At 38.3% G+C, this 23,022-nt stretch overlaps 1 protein-coding gene across 3 annotated transcripts in view; it reads right to left on the bottom strand.

Moving 5' to 3' along the window:
• The window catches only part of EYA4 (EYA transcriptional coactivator and phosphatase 4), a 619,370-nt gene that overhangs the window by 50,212 nt on the left and 546,136 nt on the right, over window positions 1–23,022 (bottom strand). For all 3 annotated transcript variants that reach the window (XM_073575843.1, XM_073575844.1, XM_073575845.1), the window contains 2 exons: window positions 13,486–13,575; window positions 2,256–2,314 (listed from right to left, as the gene is read on the bottom strand). In XM_073575843.1, the coding sequence (XP_073431944.1) occupies window positions 2,256–2,314; window positions 13,486–13,575 (149 nt within the window). The remainder of the gene's footprint in view (window positions 1–2,255; window positions 2,315–13,485; window positions 13,576–23,022) is intronic.

The raw sequence follows: 23,022 nt of genomic DNA, 5'->3' as shown, positions 1-23,022 counted from the left end.
GTATTATGCAGTATGTATGTTTGTTGTATGAATGTAGTGTATATGAAGCATGTATGTAGTATATATGTATGTTGTATGAATGTAGTATATATGTAGCATGTATGTATGTATGTTGTATGAATGTAGTATATATGTAATATGTATGTAGTATGTATGTATGTTGTATGAATGTAGTATACATGTAGTATGTATGTAGTATGTAGTATATATGTATGTTGTATGAATGTAGTATATATGTAGTATGTATGTATGTTGTATGAATGTAGTATACATGTAGTATGTATGTATGTTGTATGAATGTAGTATATATGTAGTATGTATGTATGTATGTTGTATGAATGTAGTATATATGTAGCATGTATGTAGTATGTATGTATGTTGTATGAATGTAGTATATATGAAGTATGTATGTAGTATATATGTATGTTGTATGAATGTAGTATATATGTAGCATGTATGTAGTATGTATGTATGTTTTATGAATGTAGTATATATGTAGTATGTATGTATTATGCAGTATGTATGTTTGTTGTATGAATGTAGTATATATGTAGCATGTATGTAGTATGTATGTATGTTGTATGAATGTAGCATATATGTAGTATGTATGTAGTATGTATGTATGTTGTATGAATGTAGTATATATGTAGCATGTATGTAGTATGTATGTATGTTGTATGAATGTAGTATATATGTAGCATGTATGTAGTATGTAGCATGAATTCATGTTGTATGTATGTAGTATGTATGTATGTTGTATGAATGTAGTATACATGTAGTATGTATGTATGTATGTTGTATGAATGTAGTATATATGTAGTATGTATGTAGTATGTATGTATGTTGTATGAATGTAGTATATATGTAGCATGTATGTAGTATGTATGTATGTTGTATGAATGTAGTATATATGAAGTATGTATGTAGTATATATGTATGTTGTATGAATAAAGTATATATGTAGCATGTTTGTAGTATGTATGTATGTTGTATGAATGTAGTATATATGTAGCATGTATGTAGTATGTAGTATATATGTGTGTTGTATGAATGTAGTATATATGTAGCATGTATGTAGTATGTATGTATGTTGTATGAATGTCGTATATATGTAGCATGTATGTGGTATGTATGTATGTTGTATGAATGTAGTATATATGTAGTATGTATGTAGTATGTTTTTTTTTTTTTTTTACATTCAACACATTAGCCGGATGATGGGACTACTACTGTCCCATCATTGGCTAATGTGTCAATCACTGTCATTGAAGCAGGCATTGCCCAATGGGACTTGTAGTCCCATCGGACGATGCCTGCACACACACAAGACCCCCGGCAGACCCGCACAGACCACCGGCAGCCGGCACAGACCGCGCAACATGATGACATCATTTCAACAGCCAATCACAGCCACAACAGTGGCTCATTGCATTATGGGGACTTCCGATACCGGTATCCGATATTGAAAAAATATCAGTACTCGGTATCGGAATTCCGATACAGCGAATATCGGCCGATACCCGATATTTGCAGTATCGGAATGCTCAACACTACTAAAAATGTTATGTTTTATTCTAAATAAAGTATGCTAAAAGTATATCACTTTGTAGCAAATAACAACTTGTTCCTGGCACATTTTTATCTTTAGAATAGTAAAAGAAAAAATATAAACAATTAAAACTGTTCCCTAAAAAATTAGGGAAGTATGACGATACAATATCACACATAAATATTACCACAACTCAAAAAACATATTCAATTTTTCTCAAAGGGCAAAAATTTTGAAGTAACTTGCTTACAGAGAAAAAGCAATCTGACACAGAATGTATTTATTAATTTAATAAAATATGCTGCAGATTAAAGGTAATGTGAAGTCTCATACGGGTATTTTCTCATGGGAGGATAAAGGGGAACCAGAGACTTGCACCATTATGTCGCTGCAGCAAAACTGCATGTAAATAAAGTTATTTTGGCAGGTTAATGGCATTAGCATCAAGCCAGAACCGCAAAGTGATTGCCATTGCAAACTGATGTGAAAATGTTCGGCAGATGCAAAAAATCAAGTCACATAATTTCCCTGCCATGCCCCTTTGAAAGCTAAAACCTCAGGTCTATTAAGTGTTCAACATGTAATAAATCAACTGTGACAGTTTTCAGGACACTTTTACATTACCATAGGTGATAAGAAAATCTTTTTTTGGGCCATTTATTATTTTAATAAATATTTCATTGCTCTAATCTGAACAGCAAAATACCTTAAGTCTTGGCCATTATCATCTGAAGAGACGTCATCAACATGGACCTGATCACATTCCTAATAAAAAAGGGGAGAAAATTAATATAAAGCAGTGTGGTACCAACATGACAAAGCAACAATAGGTGTACATAGTTTATTTTTATCAATTAACAAAATCAATAAAAAGAATCATGAAAATCAAGGTTTGTTGTGACCACCCTTTGCCTTCAAAATGAGATCAATTACTCTAATCAAAGCACACTTGCAGAAAAAAATGATCAGAATTTTGTAGTATTATAATCAGGTGTATGACTTAATTGTACCAAACAAAAAGTTGACATCAAGTTCATATGTAAGTTGAAACACAGTCATTGACTGAAGCAGAAACAGCTGTGTAGGAGGCTTAAAGCTAGGTGAGGAGCAGTCAAATTACGAAACAAAGGTGCGGTTGTAAAAGACAGTCTCATGTCACAGATCATACACATGGCAAGACTAAGCATAGCAACAACATGTGAAGCATTATATGGCATCGGCAAGGTCATTCCCAGGTTAAGATTTTGAAGCAGACTGTGGTTTCAAGATGTGTTATTTTGATGAAACACCAAAAAAATGGTGTCCAGCAGTGCCATTAGTTCAGAACTGGCAGCAACAAGTGGGATCCAGCTGCACCCAACAACAGTGAGAAGTCTGGCCAGAAGTAGCCTTCATGTAGGAATTGTTTCCCAAAACCATACATTCAATAAAGAACCAGGGCCAGGTGATTCAAATATACATTAAAACATACAAACCATGGTTCACAATTATGTCAGTAAGTGCTCTGGATGGATGAGATAAAACTTAGAATATTTGATTGCAAAAAAAAGTTGTTTGTTTTTCGCTGGTACAATAATGACTGTCTGCAGGCTTTAATGAAGCATGGTGGAGGTTTGTTTAATGTTTGGGGCTGCATTTCAGAAAATAAAAATGGGGATTTGGTCAGGATTAAAAGCATCTTCAATGCTAAAAAATGCAGGCAAATTCATTATCCGTCATGTAATACCGATTATAGGCGCAACCTGCATAGGGGCTCAGAGGTTAAAGGGTCCACATCCACCTCCAAAGCAGCCTCTATCACAGACACCATATTGGACCTCATGGGGATCATATACTCATCTTTTGCTAAATGATAAAAATTAAAGCTATCAATCCCTTTACCCCCAAGGGTGGTTTGCATGTTAATGCCAAGGCCAATTTTTACAATTCTGACCACTGTCCCTTTATGAGGTAATAACTCTGGAACGCTTCCATGGATCCTGGTGATTCTGGCATTCTTTTTTCGTGACATATTGTACTTCATGTCAGTGGTAAAATTTCATTGATATAACTTGCGTTTATTTTTGAAAAAACTGGAAATTTGGCAAAAATTTTGAAAATTTAGCAATTTTCCAACTTTGAATTTTTATGCCCTTAAATCACAGAGATATGGCACTCAAAAAATTTAATAAGTAACATTTTCTACATGTTTACTTTACATCAGCACAATTTTGGAGCCAAAATTTTTTTTTGTTAGGAAGTTATAATAAAGTTGACCATCGATTTCTCCTTTTTACAACATTTTTGGGACGCAGAATGAACAAAAACCAGTGTTTTATGAATATCTTTTGGGGGGTGCGTTTACACCGTTCCACGTGTGGTAAAATTGACAAAGCGCTTTTATTCTTCGGGTCAGTACGATTACAGCAATACCTCATTTATGTTGTTTTTTTACGTTTTGTCGCTTTTATGCAATAAAAACAATTTTATATAAAAAATAACAATTTTTGCATCGCTTTATTCTGCAAGCTATAACTTTTTTATTTTTTCCCTGATGATGCTGTATGGTGGCTCGTTTTTTTGAGGGACACGATGATGTTTTCTGCGGTACCATGTTTATTCATATCCGTCTTTTGATCGCGCGTCATTGTACTTTTTGTTCGTCGGTATGATAATAAAGCATTGTTTTTTGCTTTGTTTTTTTTTAAAGGGTTCACTAAAGGGGTTAACTAGTGGGATAGTTTTATAGGGTGAGTCATTGCAGACACGGCGATACTAAATATGTGTACTTTTTGTTGTTTTTTTTATTTAGAAAAAAATAATTTTTTAGGGAATATTTTTTTTTAATTTATTTATTTATTTTGTGATTTTTTTAAAAATTTTTTTACACGTGTTTTTTTTTTTTTCTTTATTATATTGTCCCGGGGGGGGACATCACTGTCATGTTTGATCGCAGTGTGCCAGGGGTTAATGTGGCGGGGGCGGTCTATGACCGCCCCTGACACATAGTGTCGGGTGTCAGCTGTGATAATCAGCTGACACCCGGCCGCGATCAGCTGCGCTCGGGGGGAGCTCCCAGGTCACATGGACATCCAATGTAGGAAAGGGGTTAACACTTCTATTTTTGAATGAATTCTTACTTTGCATCATTTCTTTTCCACTTGCCTATATTTTTTAAGCATTGTACTGTATAAATAAAAATGAACAGTAGGTTGACTTTGACTGTGTATAATAAGTTTTGCCCAGTAGATGGCACCAATATCCACATTTTCTTCCTACTCATCTTATTAAAGTAAATTCACACTATTATAACTATCTTTAGTTTGTTTTTGTTTTCTATGGGGTTTTTATGTTTCTACATCATGGTAACAGCTGAATAAAAACATTTTTGTTATTTAAAATAAAAAAAATACTCAAAAAGTATATCAAAAAGCTATAACAAATTACTAAACTCCCCAAAAAGTCGTATTGTTTCAGTCATATAGATCCACATCGGATGAATTGTAACATCCCAAGGGCATCACATAACTTTAATAACAATCTTTCTTTAGCCTCATAATAACTTTTTGGTGAATGGGTAAAATGTGGCATTCTTGTTTTATGAGAACTGCAGGGATATGGCAAGCCAACTAATGCCAAACTATCTACTACATAATAATCTACATCTGTTGCATGTAAAATGTCTTAAATGTGATTTGCTTATTAAAAAAAAGAATGCTATGCACATTTTTAAAGGGCGGGAATACACATGTAGATTGTATTACATTAAAAGGAAACTAAGGTCAGAAAATGATTCATTGTTTAAATCAGGTTTTTGTGTTACTTGCCTTTTAAAAAAAAAAAATGTTGGCAATGTTTTTTCCCATATCATTATCTTTAATGAAAAAATTTGATTTTGTCACTGGCCACTGGGGATTTTTTAGGTTAATACTTCCTATCCTTCAGGAAACATTTACAGCAAGGCTCCATCTTATAAGCGGCACAATTACAATAACAGATAATATAATACCCCTATACACTGCTGATAGCACAGTATCCACCAATTATGATTAGTGATGAGTGAGTATACTCGCTGCTTGGGTTTTCCCGAGCATGCTCGGGTGACCTCCGAGTATTTTGGCGTGCTCGGAGATATAGTTTTCAACGCCTCAGCTGCATGATTTGCGACTTGTAGACAGGCTGAATACATGTGGAGATTCCCTAACAAACAAGCATTCCACGCATGTGTTCAAGCTGTATAGCAGTCGCAAATCATGCAGCTGAGGCGATGAAAACTAAATCTCCAAGCACCCAAAATACTTGGAGGACATCCGAGCATGCTCGGGAAAACCCCAGCAACGAGTATACTCGCTCATCACTAATTATGATTCATTATGTAGCAGTTGACCCTGCACTCTTGCTCTTCACAACAGCATATGCACAGTCTCATTAGACATTTCAATAAAAATAGTAGGGTTGGGTCTGATCATTGTCCAATCATCATCTCTATGTACATGTGTTGTTTCCTGAAACAGCAGCATGTTAGATTCTAAAAATCCCAGTGGTCAGTGTGAATGGCAATTATTTTTTAATTGTAATATAGAGTGTGATATGAAAAAATGCCAATTTTTTTTTAAATACCACAAAACATTTTTTAACAACAAGTAATTTACAACTGACAGCTTCCCTTTAAAGTTCAGACAAGATTTTAAAGACTAATATCAAAGTTTTTTTTAATTAGTTGAATACCTCAGATCCAGTAAAGTATAATTTGTACAAAATAACTTTTTTGAATGTTTCAGGGGTTTTCCGTTGGAAACTTCTTTAACTATGTTCTAGCAAAAATTTTCATCGCCTACCTAGCGAGCTGCCATATTCCTTATTTTATTTACTACCAAAAGTATGTATAAAACCATAAATCCTTCTGATAATCAGTTGCAAGTGCACAGGTCATGCAGTCTTGAAGACATTTAACATTCATACATTAAGCTTTTGCCTGTGCCCATGTTTCCGTTGGCTCTTGTTTACTAGCTTTAAGCTACATCTAAAAGGGAACCTGCCACCAGAAAAACGCTATTAACCTGCAGATAAAGGGTTAATCTGCAGGTTAATAGCGTTATTAACCTGCCCGGTGCCGGCACTTAACTTAATTTTCTCCCCGTAGCATGAGGCTAATTCTCCTCCCAGCATTCAAGTTTCAGTCACAGGGCTGGCACGAGTTCAGTCAACGTTCTGAGTGTACGTAATTGGGGCTGTAACCATGGCCCCCAGCCCTGACTGGCAGTCAGCCCCAATGCAGAGTAAGTGTAAGTAAGGGCCTAGGGTGCAGTTAAAGCAGCCACTCTGTATGCTCAGAACGGTGACTGAACCAGCATCACCACTGCCCCTGTGACTGAAACTCGAACACTGAGGGGGAAAAAAGTTAATTTTCTCCCTGCAGTTTTCAGCTAAATGCAGGTACCATGCAGGTTAATAAAGTTATTAACTTTCAGATAAACTCCATATCTACAAGTTAATAGGATTGTATGTCTATGTGTGTCACACTAAGCATGGAGAAAAGAAAGAGGAGAACAGAATGGTCTGGCGACTTTGCACCAAAATTATTGAGCAATATCAACAATATCAAGGTTACAAGTCCATCTCCAGAAATCTTAATGTTCCTTTGTCTTCAGTGTGTAACATAATCAAGAAGTGTACAACCCATGGCACTGTGGCTCATCTCCCTGAACATGTATGGCAGAGAAAAATTGCTGAAAGGTTGCAACACAGTATAGTTCAGATTGTGGATAAGCAAACATAATCAAGTTTAAAAGAAACAAGCTGTCTTGCAGGCTCAGCGTGCATTAATGAAAGCGCTAATTATTTGTCAATATTTGAATGAAATGAAATGTTATGGTAGGAGACACAGGAGGAGCCCACTGCTGATACAGAGATATAAAAAAGCTAGACTGCAGGTTGACGAAATGTACGTGAGTAAACCACAATCCTTCTGAGAAATCATCTTGTGGATAGAGGGGATCAAGGTAATACCTTTTTGGTAAAGCACATCATTCTACTGTTTACCAAATGAAGCAGAATGATGCCTAAAAAGAAAAGAGCACAGTATCTATAGTCAAATATGGTGGAGGTACAAAGATGATTGGCGTTATTTTGCTGCCTGTTGTGAACACTCTTGACCTGACTTCTGAGTTTGGGCTCCCTCTGGTGGTTACTGCGGATAATGGAGTTGGTTTGGGTTGACAGAAGTCAATCACCTGAAGAGGATGATTGGAGGTCAGGTGTTATAGACTGGGAAGATTTAAGTCAGCCAACTTCCCTCAGTTGTTGTTGGTGATTTGGTTTTCTTCCTGTGCATTTTGAAGTCCGCTTGCCCCCTGCTTGGTCCTGCATCGCTCAGATAAGTTATTTGTTTACTGGAATCTTTTTGCATTTGATCCAGTTTTTTCCTTTCTCTGCTTTCTGCTTTGCTGTGTGGGTTCAGCATTGTTCCCTGCTGGGACCAGTGCTGGACCCCGTTCCATATACCACAGCATATGTCAGTCTGCTCAGTATTGCTAGTCCCCTGTTATATCAATATCTTTTGCTTTGCTTCCAGTTCACACCAGAATGCTGATCTAGTGGGGGAAAGGTCATGTGGCCTCAGTATTTTTGCATATCAGACATGTTGGATTTTTCTTAGGGTTTTTTGCGTGATTACAGACAGTATCTTTCCTGTCCTGTTCTTTCTAGAAAGTTTGGGTCCCACCATTTGCTTACTCTATTTTCTGCCTGTGTTTGTGCCTCATCTTGTTTCACCGGCAATATATGTTTGGAGGCTATCTATTCCTTTGGGGTTCTACTCCGGGGCAATTTAGGGCTTTCCCCTTTCTTGCTTTAGGCTTAGCTAACTCTTTGGCTGTGCAGAGGCGTCTAGGGCATCGTAGGTACGTCCCACAGCTAATTCTAGTTGTGTTGTTAGTTTTAGGGGTCTGCAATCCGCTTAGTTACCAACCTTTCTGGTTTTCTGGTTGCCTAGCTTATTCCCCAGCTATCCTCCTTGGTGACCTAATCATAACAGTTGCCTCTGGCACTAGTTTCCTTGACTGCATGCAAGGCATCAGGAAATCTGAAGATTACCAAAGAATTTTGGGTTGCATTGCAGTGCCCACTGTCAAAAAGCTGGATTTGCATCCTAGGTCATGGGTCTTCGAGCAGAACAATGATACAACATATTTCAAGAAGCACCCAGAAATGGATGGAAACAAAGCTCTGGAGAGCTTTGAAGTGGTCAGCAATTAGACTGCATCTAAATCCCATTGAAGACCTGTGAAGAGATACTAAAATTGCTGATGGGAGAACTCACCATTCAAATATGTGAGACCTGGAGCAGTTTGTAAAAGATGAGTGGTGCAAAATTCCAGTAGATAGGTGTAAGAGCCTTGTTCAAAGTTATAGGAACCGATTTAATGCAGTTACTTATTCCAAAGGGTTTGCAACCAAATATTAAGATGATGATGCAAACATTTTTGTCCGGCCCACACTTGCACAGAAAGAGAGAGATCGTATTTATTTGCATTTATGTGATCTCTCTTTTTCTCTGTTTGTATATATCTATACATATACATACAGTAGGAAAAAATATTTAGTCAGCCACTAATTGTGCAAGTTGTCCCACTTAAAAAGATGAGAGAGGCCTGTAATTGACATCATAGGTAGACCACAACTATGAGAGTTAAAATGAGAAAATAAATCGAGAATATCACCTTGTCTGATTTGGCAAGATTTATTTTGCAAATTATGGTGGAAAATAAGTATTTGGTCACCTAAAAACATGCAGGATTTCTGGCTCCTAACTTCTTCTTTAACAGGCTCCTCTGTCCTCCACTTATTACCTGTAGTAATCGCACCTGTTTGAACTTGTTATCAGTATAAAAGACACCTGTCCACAACATCAAACAATCACACTCCAAACTCCACTATGGTGAAGACCACAGAGCTGTCGAAGGACACCAGAAATAAAATTGTAGCCCTGCACCAGGCTGGGATGACTGAATCTGCAATAGGCAAGCAGGTTGATGTGATGAAATCATCTGTGGGAGCAATAATAAGAAAATGGAAGACATACAAGACCACTCATAATCTCCCTCGATCTGGGGCTCCACACAAGATCTCACCCCATGATGTCAAAATGATCATAAGAAGGGTGAGCAAAAATCCCAGAACCACTCGAGGGACCTAGTGAATGACCTGCATAGAGCTGAGACCACCATAGCAAAGGCTACCATCGGTAACACACTATGTCACCAGAGACTCAGATCCTGCAGTTCCAGACATGTCCCCCTGCTTAAGCCAGTACATGTCCGGGGCTGTCTGAAGTTTTCTAGAGAGCATTTGGATTATCCAGAAGCGTATTGAGAGTATATATAAATATATATAGACACACACTTAGATACATACATACACAGTTCTCAGCATAAAGGAGTAAACCTCAACATATTTGACAGCAAACCCCTTTAGTTTATTTTCAGAATCAACATTCTGTACGGAATACCATACTATAAATGTGGGCCATTGATTGCAAACAAGATTTGTTATTTTGCTCACCCGAAAAACTGATTTTCCTTACAAATTCTAAAATAACATGAATTCAACCACAGGTAAAGGCCCCGTCACACATAGCAATCTTGCTAGTGAGATCGCTGCTGAGTCACAACTTTTGTGACACAACTGCGATCTCACCAGCGAGATCACTATTTGTGACAGCGATCAGCGACCGGCCCCCCTGCCGGTATCGCTGATCGCTGCAAGAAACCTCTGGACATTTTTTTCGTCGCTGATCTCCCGCTGGCCAGCATGCATCGCTGCGTGTGACAGGCGGGAGACCAGCGATCAGCTGTAAAATAATAAAAAAAATAAAAAATATTGTTATTATCACCTTCCGGCGTCCCGCACAGTCTTCCCGCCTCTCTCCACGCTCCCAGTCCCAGTAATCCTTTGCAAGAATGACCACGAGACTTCGCGATCCCGCGAGAGCGGACGTCATCATGGTAATTCTCGCAATGGATTACTGGGACCGGAGCGTGGAGAGAGGCGGGAATGCTGCGCGGGACGTCGGAAGGTGAGAATAACAATATATTTTATTTTAATTCTATTTTTGACATGAATATGGCATCAGCGCTAACGAACACAGCGATGCCGCACGCTCGGCATCGCTGTGCTAATCGCTGGTGAAGCTGTCTGTTTGACAGCTCACCAGCGATCACATAGCGACTTACCAGCGATCCTGACAGGTTGATATCGTTGTCGGGATCGCAGGTAAGTTGCTATGTGTGACTCCAGTTTAAGTCTATTATTCATTAATCAGGTGTCCTGCAGACATAGAGAGAATATGGACGACTACAGAAATTAACAGGAGAGTCTTCTGATGAGAAGGGTTGAAGAATATCAACATGCAAGTTCAGTGCAGTTACCTTAAGTAATAGAAAGCAAAACTGAGGTGAGTGTTTCTTGTGATACTATATGGTGAACACTGCAGATGAATGGCAAGCATACATGTTGCCTAAAAAGAAAGCCTCTCCTATAGCCCATGAGCAAAAAATCCCAGCTACAATTTGCTAGCGCCCTTTCTGAAAAATATGAAGACTACTGGAGAACACTCTGGAGTGATGAAACCAAGATAAATGTTTTCGGAATTGATGGTTTCAAAATTCTATGTCATCGCAAAGGAGAGAAGTACAAAGAAAAATACATTTGGTCTACAGTGAAACATGGTGGTGGCAGTGTCATTATGTGGGGCTGCATGAGTGATGAAGGTGTCAAGGAGCTACATTTCACTGATGGCATAATGAAGTCAAAGAATTGTACTGCACCATTTTAAAAGAGAAGATGTTACCATAACTCCATGCCCTTGGCAGTTGTGAACTTTTAACAACATGGCCATAATCCAAACAACACATCTAAGGCCTCAGTTGCATTTTTAAAGAAAAACAGGATGAAAGTGATTCAGTGGCCTAAAATGTTTCCTGATCTGAAAGCAATCAAACCCCTATGTGGATTTCTGAATAGACAAGGTGATCATCACTCTTCATCCGGTATCCGGGCTCTATCAGAGGTCATCCTTGATGAATGGAAAAATATAGATGTTGTAATATGTCGTTATGTCATCAAATGATTCATTTCATGCCTAGAAGACTCGCTGCTGCCCTTAACTCTAATTACGTTCATTCAAAAAACTAGATGCACTAATTTTTGATGTGGGGTACAGGGGAGTACATAGAAATCATGGGGACCCATAGCAAAAGTCCTAATTGGGGCCCCAAAAAAAATATTTGGCAGGAGCAAAAAAGAGAATATGCTACAATTCTGCAGACATTACAAAGTAATTCTGCTTGTATAGAAGCCCATTAGTATTCACACACTCTATAATGGCACCCACTAGAACTCCAAACAGTATAATGGCCCCCCACATAGCTCTCCAGTCAGTGTAATGGCCCCCCACAACCCTCCACACAGAATAATGGCTCCCCCACAGCCCTCCACACAATATAATGGCCCTTGAACATCCCTTAAATAGCATGGTGGCCCACACACAGTGCTCAGAATAGTATGATGGCCCCATAAACATTCCTCCAAACAGTATGATGACCCCACAAAAGCTCTCCAAATAGCTCTTGTAGACTGAGTATAAACAGGCAAGAAGCAGAAATTGGAATGCAGTTTCTGAAGACATGACAGAAGATAAGTAGTTCAACATATTTCCAAAGCATATAGAAATTATACTTTACGTAGAATATATTTGTGCAATGTTAATAGTTTAATTTTGTTCATCTGCATTATAACAGTTGTGGTTTTGCTTCTTGAATTACATTATTATAGCTTGAACAGGTGATATTTATATATTCACAAAGTTTCCCCACTGACTAAGACATGAACAGTCTATATTTTTAAGGGTAGGTTAATTTTAACATTGAGAGACAGAATATCACATTGAGTTGCAAACCATTACTGAGCCACCTCCATAATTCACATAGTATAAATTATATAAAGTTATTTGCATTTTGCAATGAGAAATAAGTATTTGATCCCTCTTGCAAACAAGACTTAATACTTGGTGGCAAAACCCTTGGTGGCAAGCACAACAGTCAGACATTTTTTGAAGTTGATAATGAGGTTTGTGCACATGTCAGAATTAATTTTGGTCCAATCCTCTTTGCAGATCATCTCAAAATCATTAAAATTTGGGGGCTGTTGCTTGGCAACTCAGAGTTTCAACTCCCTCCATACGTCTTCTATGGGATAAAGGTTTGGAGACTGGCTAGGCCACTCCATGACCTTCATGTGTTTCTTTTTTAGTCACTCCTTTGTTGCCTTGGCTGTATGTTTTGGGTCATTGTCTTGCTGGAAGACCCAGCCACGACCCAAATTTAATGTTCTGGCAGAGGGAAGGAGGTTGTCACGCAGGATTTTGCGGCACATGGATCCATCCATTCTCCCATTAATGCGGTGAAGTAGCCCTGTACCCTTGGCAGAGAAACATCCCCAAAACATAATGTTTCCGCCTCCATGCTTGACAGTGGGGATGGTGTTCTTTGGGTCAGATAGGTCTGCACATGTGCCTTCTTGAGCAGGGGGACCTTGCGGCACTGCAAGATTTTAAACCTTTACGGCATAATTATTGGCTCTATTTTTAAATCATCTATTGGGTTACTTGTACATTTATCCAGTTTTTAGTGACATTTGTTCTGCAATTTTGACTAAAGCAATGCTAACAGACTACCAGGTCTACTGGCTTCCAAAAACAACACATTCCGATATGTAGCATTAGGAACTCACTTGTGGGAAATTTTCTTATTGGGCTTATCAAAGCCTAAATACATATAAAAGACTTTGGTAAACACTTTAGTTTTATATCTGCACTCATGAAGTGAGAAAGCAACAGCTGTTTGGAGAGCACTCCCAGCCCAAATTTAGCAACACATACACCAAAGATTCTGGCTTACCTCCAAATCATTAAAAAATAAGTGTGCATCGGCGAGATTGAAAATCATTTCTTCCATCCGCAGTCCAAGAGTCACAGCTGTTGGTGAATCCTTTAAAACATGAAGTATTACAAAGTCTCAATGAGATATGTAACTTGACTAAAATAATTCACATCAGGGTTTTGAACACATTTGTCTTTTGCCTTTTCTTTGAAATCTCTATACTTTAGAAGCCGGTACTGTGGTTTCCAGACTTATGTCAACACTAGCGTTGGCACAATGTTCTTCCTGCCACTGGCTGCACTCTTGATTTTAACTTATGTCTGTTTAATACAATACTATTGAATATTTACTGCTAAGCACACATCATAAAACATTAGTAGCAGGAAGGTGACAGATGTCCTAATAAAGATAAAAAGTGAGTGTCAAAACTAACAACCAAAATGAAGAAATATAGCACCAGATAATTAGGGTAGAGTTAGATGAAAATTTTAAGGGAGAGGTTGATGCCCAATTAGATTTATAAATTATGTACAGAATATATAAAACAACAGTTTAGCTAGATTATTATATAATAAAAACAAAAAAGCAAATATAAAAAACAGCCATTATGTGTTCAATAGACCTTTGATGAAGTAAAAGAAAGTTTCTAGCTGATATAATGAAACTAAAACTGGATGTCACCATTAAAAAAATATTTGGCTGTAGTCCAGATTCAGAGCATTACCCTTCCCTTTTCAAGATTGTTGGGTTGAATATGTGAATATTCAAAGTAACCTAGTCTAATAGTATCTGTTAGTGTCCCTATATCCATATATGACAATAATACATGTGGAAACATATATTACAAACATGAAGTCACAAAAACTGCATACACATGCTGTGAACAGTTTTTAATGCCTAGGGTGAAAGCTGAAGTAAATCCGCTTTAAAATTTGCACGCAACACTTGTGAATTTTGTCGCTGATATGCAACAAAACTTATGACCGAATCCAAAACACTTTCCTGTCACATATGAACAAACCCTTAAGATAACCCATTTAACTAAGGGTAAGCCTACATTAATATTAATATGTTGCTATTTAGTAAATGAGTTATTTAACCAAAATTAATGATACATACAGCTGCATTTAACCCTCACTGCAGATACACTCGATTTCCACTCCACAACTGATCTAAGACTAACATCCTACATAATCTAAAACTCCCAAATCTGTCTCGGGAGACTTCTCTCGTGCTGCACCAGTTTTCGGGATTTCACTACCCCGGTTAATCAGACTAATACCTAGTCTCCATGTTTTTAAGCATGAATTAAAAATACATGCCTTTAGATCAATTAGTGAAGTGCGGAGATAAGCCAAAATCTTCATTGTTTCCTCTTTATAAATTTTCCCCAGACTCTGTTTCCTCCTACTCATCTGCTCTACATCCTCGATGCACCCAATATCACTTGGTAACTGCACTTAGACAGATACTGGCTGATGACTGGATCATACATCATATTTGAAATCACCTATTTATTATAATAATGGCTGTACCAAACTGTCACAGGGCAGTAAGGGGAAAACAGGGGATGTGGAACCAGGGCCCCTGAACTACCCCTAAGACTAAGGCGGTGCCCTGACTTTCCTTAACTTGGCGGTAAACTTAAAGGTAGTGAGGCCAAAGTCTCCGACGTGTCCCTATCTCCTGTTCAGCCCTGAGCTAGACACCCAACCCCCTCCCCAGAACGTGAGACAGGGAATAAAGTAAACTGCACCAAAAACCAGGGAAAGGGTAATACAGACACCTCGGAGTAAAATAAACTGAAAGACAAGACTTAGCTTGCTCTGTGGCAATGCTCCAGGATAGCAGAGTTAGCCACTTGAAAACAGCAGACAACTGAAGAGCCACAGAGACTGTTAGCTCCTGAAATCCAGCTTGGTTGGTCTCCAAAGAGAAACAATATCACCAACAGTTAGTTGGTGCACCTGGGGAGCTTATGTAGGAAGGTGGGAGTGGTTTCGGCCTGCATAGATAATTAATCACAATGCAGTAACACCAGCGGCCACCGGGGGGAAAAACTCACCAGAAGACCAACTAATGATGCAGTAACACCAGCGGCCACCAGGGGCAAAAACTAATATTAACCCCCGATGGCCTGAAAGGAAAAAAGTTTTAATATGAGAGCCCGGATCTGCCACAGATCCAAAAATGGATCATGACACATACATGACAAGCAATTTTTACCTATTGTGTCCCTCTATTTCCTTATAAATTGTGAGCTTGCGAGCAGGGCCCTCACTACCCCTGTAACTGTTGAATTATGCGCTACTTTGTGATGTCTTTATTTTCTGTACAGATTCTCGCTTAATGGTAAAGTGCTGTGGAATTTGTTGACGCTATATAAATTCTTAGCAAAATTTACACTCTTTGCTGTTTGCAATAAACCAATCATACAAGAACAATTTTGATAGCGCAATACAACTAACATCTAGCATGATTTCTCTGAATTCTACACAAAATGCCACTTTACTGACTACTGCAGAATTATTCACGAATAAGAAGCAGGGGCACTACATGTATGAAATCAGTGGGATTCAAGGAAGCCACTTTTCTTCTAAAGTTATGCAAATTGCAAGAACAACACTACATAGGGATTGAGAAATGATAGGATGTGGCTGCTGCTCCTCGGCTGACCCTTACCCAGTCAGAATCGCAACTTGAGGAGAGAAAAAAAAAGAATGGAAAACCCGGTGTGTGCAGGTGCTAGCAAGTTCCGAGGAAACAGGGTGACCAGGAGTTTAGAAAGGTGGGGAATTTTAATAATAATGTATTTATGAGATACCTGATGATGGAATTACAACTCTGAAATGCATTGTCAATAATATTCCCCTCTTTCTAATATCTTGGTCTCCCTGTTTCCTCTGGACCTGGCAGCACCCACAATTACCTTGTTTTCATTTTTTCTGTCTTCAGAATTATTTAATACCTTCATGTCAAGTGTCTTTAGTTCTCTGTAGAGCACCCTTGGATTTGATTTGCATGTTCCAACTGCCTGCATTAAAATTCCACCAAAGAATTTTCCTGGACGTCTTCTGAAACCACACCTTGATGGACTATTAAGTATGCTTATTGTCCATATTCATTTGAAAATCCAAGGTTGCTCTAGTTTTAACTCTCTTATAGGAGATTATCTCATAGGATTTCATGATATTTGATTGAATCCATCTTGCCATCTACACACTGCAAGTTTCTAGTGCTAGAGAAAGCAATGGAGTTACAAACTATTACAGAGCCACCTCCATATTTCACTGTGAGCAGGGTATACTTTACAGTGTATGCTTCATTGTTCTTTCTTCAGACATACTGCTTATTGAAAGACCTTAAAAAATTAGGTTCTGTTTCATTGCTCCATAGAGCAAAATACCATTATTTATATGTTGTTGAGCATATATGAGATGACTTTTTTATGCTTTTGCTTCAGTAGAGGTGTATTTCTTAGAGTTCTGGCATGGAGACCTTCAGTATTTAGTATGTATCGTACTGTGCTAACTGAAATCCTCTGTACCTGGTGCCACGAAATCTTGCTACAGTTATTTTTCAGTCACTTAGTCATTTTTGTGGCGATGGCTGGTGATCAATTCCCCTATCTGCCATGTCTAGGTAGTGTTCTTTAAACTTTGAACTTGCAAAACATATTTCCAATTGTGTGTCTAGAAACATTCAATTCCTGTACTATCTTTTTGCATCCTTTACCTTTTTATGTGCAAGGTAATAATGATGTCTTCTCCTAACTTTTTAAACCAGTCTTATAATAACTGAAGAATATTAGTGAAGTGGAAGCCATTGACACTTAGGAATGATTTGAGATTCCTCAGGGATGTAACTAGAAGCTCATGTCTGGCTATGCATCAGGCAAATGGCGAGCTGCTAATTATTATTGATGCTTGCCATGAAAGGGTTGATTAATTCTCAGACTGCATTTTGAGTTGGAGAAATCACTTGTTATATTAATTGTTCTGTGCTTTATAAACGGTTTGATTGTTCAACTGTTTGATTGCTTTATTGCAAACAACAGAAAGTTCCTAAATTTCACTAAAAAACCTAATCTGCGGGTGGTTTAGAAAAATAAAGATCACACTGTGATTTTTGTGTTTTACACTACTGCAGTTAAAAAATGTTTGCTTTCCTATGTGTTCACAGAAAAGCTGAAACTCAAGTTTCTATTATATGCAAAATCTTAAACTAAGATTAACTGACACATGCCAACAAGAGATCAATGTCACAGGGTGGTGAAAAAACTGTTAAATAGGGAATTGGAATGTCCTGCATAAACTTAACAGATGATGCTAGACTTCCAACACATGTGCTGCCTCATCAACCAAAGTTTATTGAACCCCACTCCCCACTGAGAAAAGATTTGTACTCAATCTTATATTACATCTCCAAATTGTGATCCACTTCATATGACTGCAAAGGAGATAAGGCAATGCTGGAGTCAAGTGTTACTTTGTGATGGTCAGGGCATTATCAGAAGATATTTCCGTAGGTGTAATTATTCATCACATGCCAAACTAATGGCTCATTTAGATTGCTTGTTGGCTGCTTTCATGGGTGTTATAATGTTTCCAAATAATCATCTGGAGTCATGGATGCCAATGACTAATCGTCTTGTTGATCAGATGAACTATGATGGTTGAGATTAAACTGTCAACGTCATTAAAGAAATTAATAATTAAATGGAAGTCAAGAGATATGCATTTAATAGTTGTGGCATTATTGTGCACATCTGCGTATCGTCTGGCCCAGTCAACAATTTGGCGCCTATAGGGAACTCCCCAGATGATGTTTGGAGAGCAAAAGATCAAGGGTTTTGTTCTCCAAAGAGTCAAGCAACTGTGTCTGGCAGCAGTTTCAGGAACCATACTAGACTTTTGTTCACCCAGGGCAAATATTCCAGTCCTTCTCGTGTAGAGCCAAGGATAAATGGCAAATTCAATACTTATACGATAGTTATCATCCCTTAGTTCATTTGGGATGCAAAATAAGTCTTGCTTGTTAATTTCCATTTTAGTCTTCTGGTGATTCCCTTTAAACGGAATCGGTCAACATGAAAATGCCGTCCAGTCTATAGACAACATGTTATATAACAGGGGAGCTGAATAGACTGATATATACATTTTATAAGAAAAGATTTAGTATAACCTGCATTTAGTCATTCAATCTTCTGTTTTTCTGTGATTTTCGATCCAGTAGACGGTCCCATCAGTGACGGAGTGTACACTTATACAAGGAAAGCTGTCTGTCACTGACAGGACAGTCAACTAGACCAGAAATCCCAATCAGTGAAAGACAGCTTTACTTGTATAAATTTGCCTAAAGATGCTGTCCATCACAGATAGGACAATCCGCTGGACTAAAGATCATAGAAAGAGCAGAGGTTTAAAAGGTTACATCAAATTGTTTCTCAAAAACAATATAATTAATCTACTAAGCTCCACCTGTTCTTTATCATGATGCCTGCAGATTGGGTGACATTATCATGGTGTCAGGTTCCTTCTAACCTGAATATATATATATTTTTTTAGTATAGCAAGTATAACATGAGATATTTCAAAACATTTTACATTTCAAAATTAAAATACTTGTAACTTTAGTGCAGAAGATAAATATGCCATTTTTCTAGTAAGCACGAAACGGCCGTCGTCAGACATTGCTCACTCCTCCCTCCAGCCTCCCGGCCATGAAGTTTTAATGTGGATTGCTAAATAAAGCGGACTTTTTCACCTGGATTATATATATATATATATATATATATACACACACACAGTATATATACTCCAGTGAAAAGAACATCTGCTTTATAAATTGCTTTAGTTTTATGTTTTTCGTTATCATTTAGGCAATGAGTCACATTTTTGTCACAGCTGGATCTGACTGTTACTTTACATTTTAGATTAAATCATGACATCTCAAATGTGGTTTGGTGGAAAAAAGAAGGGGAACCCCAGCTCTTCAGAGAGCACAGCGAAGTTCGACTTCACCTTCAAACTGTAAGGGTATGCGCACATGTTGCAGATTAGCCTGCAGAATTTTCTGTAGAGAATCCGCATCTCTTGGCAGAAAACTTAGTGCAAAACGCTTTCGGTTTCCATATGGAATTAATGCGGATTTCTTGCGGATTTTAATGCGCTTTTGATGTGCGGATTTGGTACTGGGAATGGATTTGGTTTGTGAATTTTCTCCCCTGTGCTGAGAGAGATAGATAGAGAGAGAGAATATATGCCAGACTAGAAATCGCTGGTGCGGATCCGCAAAAAGAATTGACATGCTGCGGAAAAAACGCTGCAAATCTAAGTGGATTTTTCTACAGCATGTTGCACAGCAATTCTTAATTTATCATTCACTAACATTGTTTGTGCGCTACACTGCAGATTTGATGAAATTCCGCGCTTCCAAAAACGCTGCGGATCCAGATCAAAATCCGCAACGCGTGTACACACCCTAACCCCTTTCCTACATGACACATATCCATACATTTCTGTGACCTGGAACTTTTTGACCTGTGCTGCATGGATATGTCCTGGCAATTTTGCGAGTACAGAGGCCGGGTGTCAGCTGAATCTGACAGCTTACACCTGGTACTCAGTGCCTCGAGTGATCTCATACTGCGACATCATTGCAGGGTCCGAATCGCTGTCATGACAACATCCAAGTCACCAAAGCTAGCAACGTTGCTTCATCATACTCAGAGCATGATGAAGCAACTTTGTCTGTCAATGCATAGCATGGGAATGCTCCTGCATCTCTACGCTATACAAGCGATCAGCCTGCAAAAAATGAAAGTTCCCCAGTGGGACAAAGTAAAAAAGTAAGTAAAACAAAGAAGTTTTTAATTAATTATAAAAATCTTTAAAAAAAATAAATAAAAATATATTATACCCATAAATAAATATTTTTAGAAAAAAAAATATAAACAGTAAAAGTACACATTTGGTATTGTTGCGTCCGGAACCCTACCTATAAAACTGTCCCACTTGTTAACCCCTTTAGTGAAACATCTTAAAAAAAATAAAAAGCAAGGCAAAAAAAATGCTTTATCATTTTACCGTCGAACAAAAAGTGGAATAAAATGCTAACAAAAACGCAAATATAGATAAACATGGTACCGCTGTAAATGTAATCTTGTCCCGCAAAAAAAGAAGACATCAAACATTCCATCAGCAGAAAAATAAAAAAGTTATAGCTCTCAGAATAAAGCAATGCAAAAATTATTTTTCTATAAAATAGTTTTTATTGTGTACAAGCACCAAAACACCAAAAACTATATAAATGTGGTACCACTGTGATCATTTGGACCTGAATAATAAATCTGTTTTAGCAATTTTACCACACATGGAACAAAAAAAATTAAAAGAAAATCCTGAATTGCTGGGTTTTGTTCATTCTGCCTCACAAAAATCAGAATAGAAAGTAATCAAAAAATGTCATGTCTCTGAAAATGAACCCAATGAAAACGTCAACTCGTCCAGCAAAAAACAAGACCTCATATGACTATGTGGGCCTAAATATGGAAAAATTATAGCTCTCAAACTAGTGATACAAAAACTAGTTTTTAAAATGAAAAGAGTCTTTTAGTGTGTGTCAGCAACCAAAAATGAAAACCCGTTATAAATCGGTTATCGCTGTAATCGCACCGACTCAAAGAATAAAGTCATCTAATCACTTATACTGAACAAGGAACGGCGTAAAAAAATAAATAAAACCAATTCTTCAAATTCTTCAGTTCATTCTGCCTCCCAAAGATCGTACTAAGGCTCGGCGCACGTTAAACCTGCGCTCTACACTGAGTGTTAACACCAGGGTTTCTGTGTTAATCTCTGAAATACGTGATTCATACCGAACCACCAGCGGAAGATTCCCTAGAATGAGGCAGATGGAGGCACTGTGATCTGGTGGTGTTCGTCTTTTTAGGTGTGCATAAAACTGCTCTCGGACACAGTTTGGTGAACTTTTGAACAGAATGACAAGGCTGAACAGAGGCCAGATGGAGTCCAGAGTAACTCTGCTGCCTCATTATAGTGAATGGATCTATCGGGGGTTTATTCTGAATAATGTCACTCACAGATCTAGAAGGAAACCTCACCAAAGTAAGTGCTCAGTGTAGAGAGCCAGATACATGAGATCCCAAACATTATGTAAAATGTTCCCAATAAAAGCTTCAAATCAATCCACAAAAAAGCAAAAAAAAAATGGAGAAGTCACTGATCAACTTTTAATGGCATCAGCATGGGGGGCCCGCTCGCCATCATGGTCACCAGTACACTAGTGGGGCCCTGTGCCAAAGCCCACAAGTGAGCCCTCCCACTTGCTCAGGGTCCCGTTACTTGCAACACTTACCTCTCCCTGTTCCACCACTGTGGCATCATCTGTCATCAGTTTTCTGACTGTGACATTCAGGTCAATGGACTCAATGACGTGACTAGTGTGGCCTCTCAGACAGACAGAAGATGCCAACACTGAGGATTGTGGAGCAAAGCAGTGGCCAGCAAGGAGAGGTATTTCATTTTTTTTTGTTTGTAGCAATAAATGGGGTCTATCATATACAGTACTGGAGCATCATATAAGGATCATTATATGGGGCCCATCATACACTGGAGCATCATATACAGAGCAATACATGGGACCCTTAATATACTGGACCATCATATGGGGCCCATTATATATGAAGCATCATATAAGGCCCATTATACTGTATGTGGAGCATTATATACAGTCCATTCTGCTTGGAGTCATATTTGGGGCCCCTCATATACTGGAACATTATATGGGGCCCTTCATATACTGTATGTAGCATTTTTTGGGGCCTATTCTGTATAAATCATTATATGGGGCCCATTCTGTATGGAGCAATATATGGGGCCCATCATATAGTGTGTGTAGTATTACAATGGACTCATTATACTGTATGGAGCAATACATGTGGCTCATTATACTGTATGGTGCATTATATGGGGTCCATGATCCTCTATGGAGCAATATATGGGGCTCATTATTTTGTATGGAGCAACATGTGGTTCCCATAATACTGTATGAAGCAATATGTGGGGCTCATTATTCAGTATGGAGCACTATGTGGTGCCCAAAATACTGTATGGAGCAATACATGTGGCTCATTATACTGTATGGAGCAAAATGTGGTGCCCATAATACTGTGTACTACACTTCTCTCACACCCCAAGACCAGACAACAGAGCAGGTGGAGGCGCTGGTCTGCTCCTTTCACCCAAATGTTCCTATAAGGTTATCCTTCAAGTACACTCACTTATCTTCCCTTCTTTTGAGGTCCAAGCTGTCAGACTCTATATCCCCTTCTCCATGCGAGTGGTGGTGGTGTTTTGTCCTCCGGGCCCCTCCCATCAGTTCCTGGATTCCTTTGCACCTGGATTCCACATTTTCTCTCCTATGCCATCCCCACCCACATCATGGGTGACTTCAACATCCCCATTGCTTTTCCCCTCACTCATCTGATACCCATATTTTATCTCTAACCTCCTCCTTCAGACTTTAGCAGCT

This window comes from Dendrobates tinctorius, unplaced genomic scaffold (genome assembly GCF_039654945.1).
Source record: "Dendrobates tinctorius isolate UK_male_01 unplaced genomic scaffold, ASM3965494v1 ptg000046l, whole genome shotgun sequence".
Classification (NCBI taxonomy): Eukaryota; Metazoa; Chordata; class Amphibia; order Anura; family Dendrobatidae; genus Dendrobates; species Dendrobates tinctorius.
Note: the sequence above shows the minus strand (reverse complement) of the source record. Positions and strands in the feature narration are given on the sequence as shown.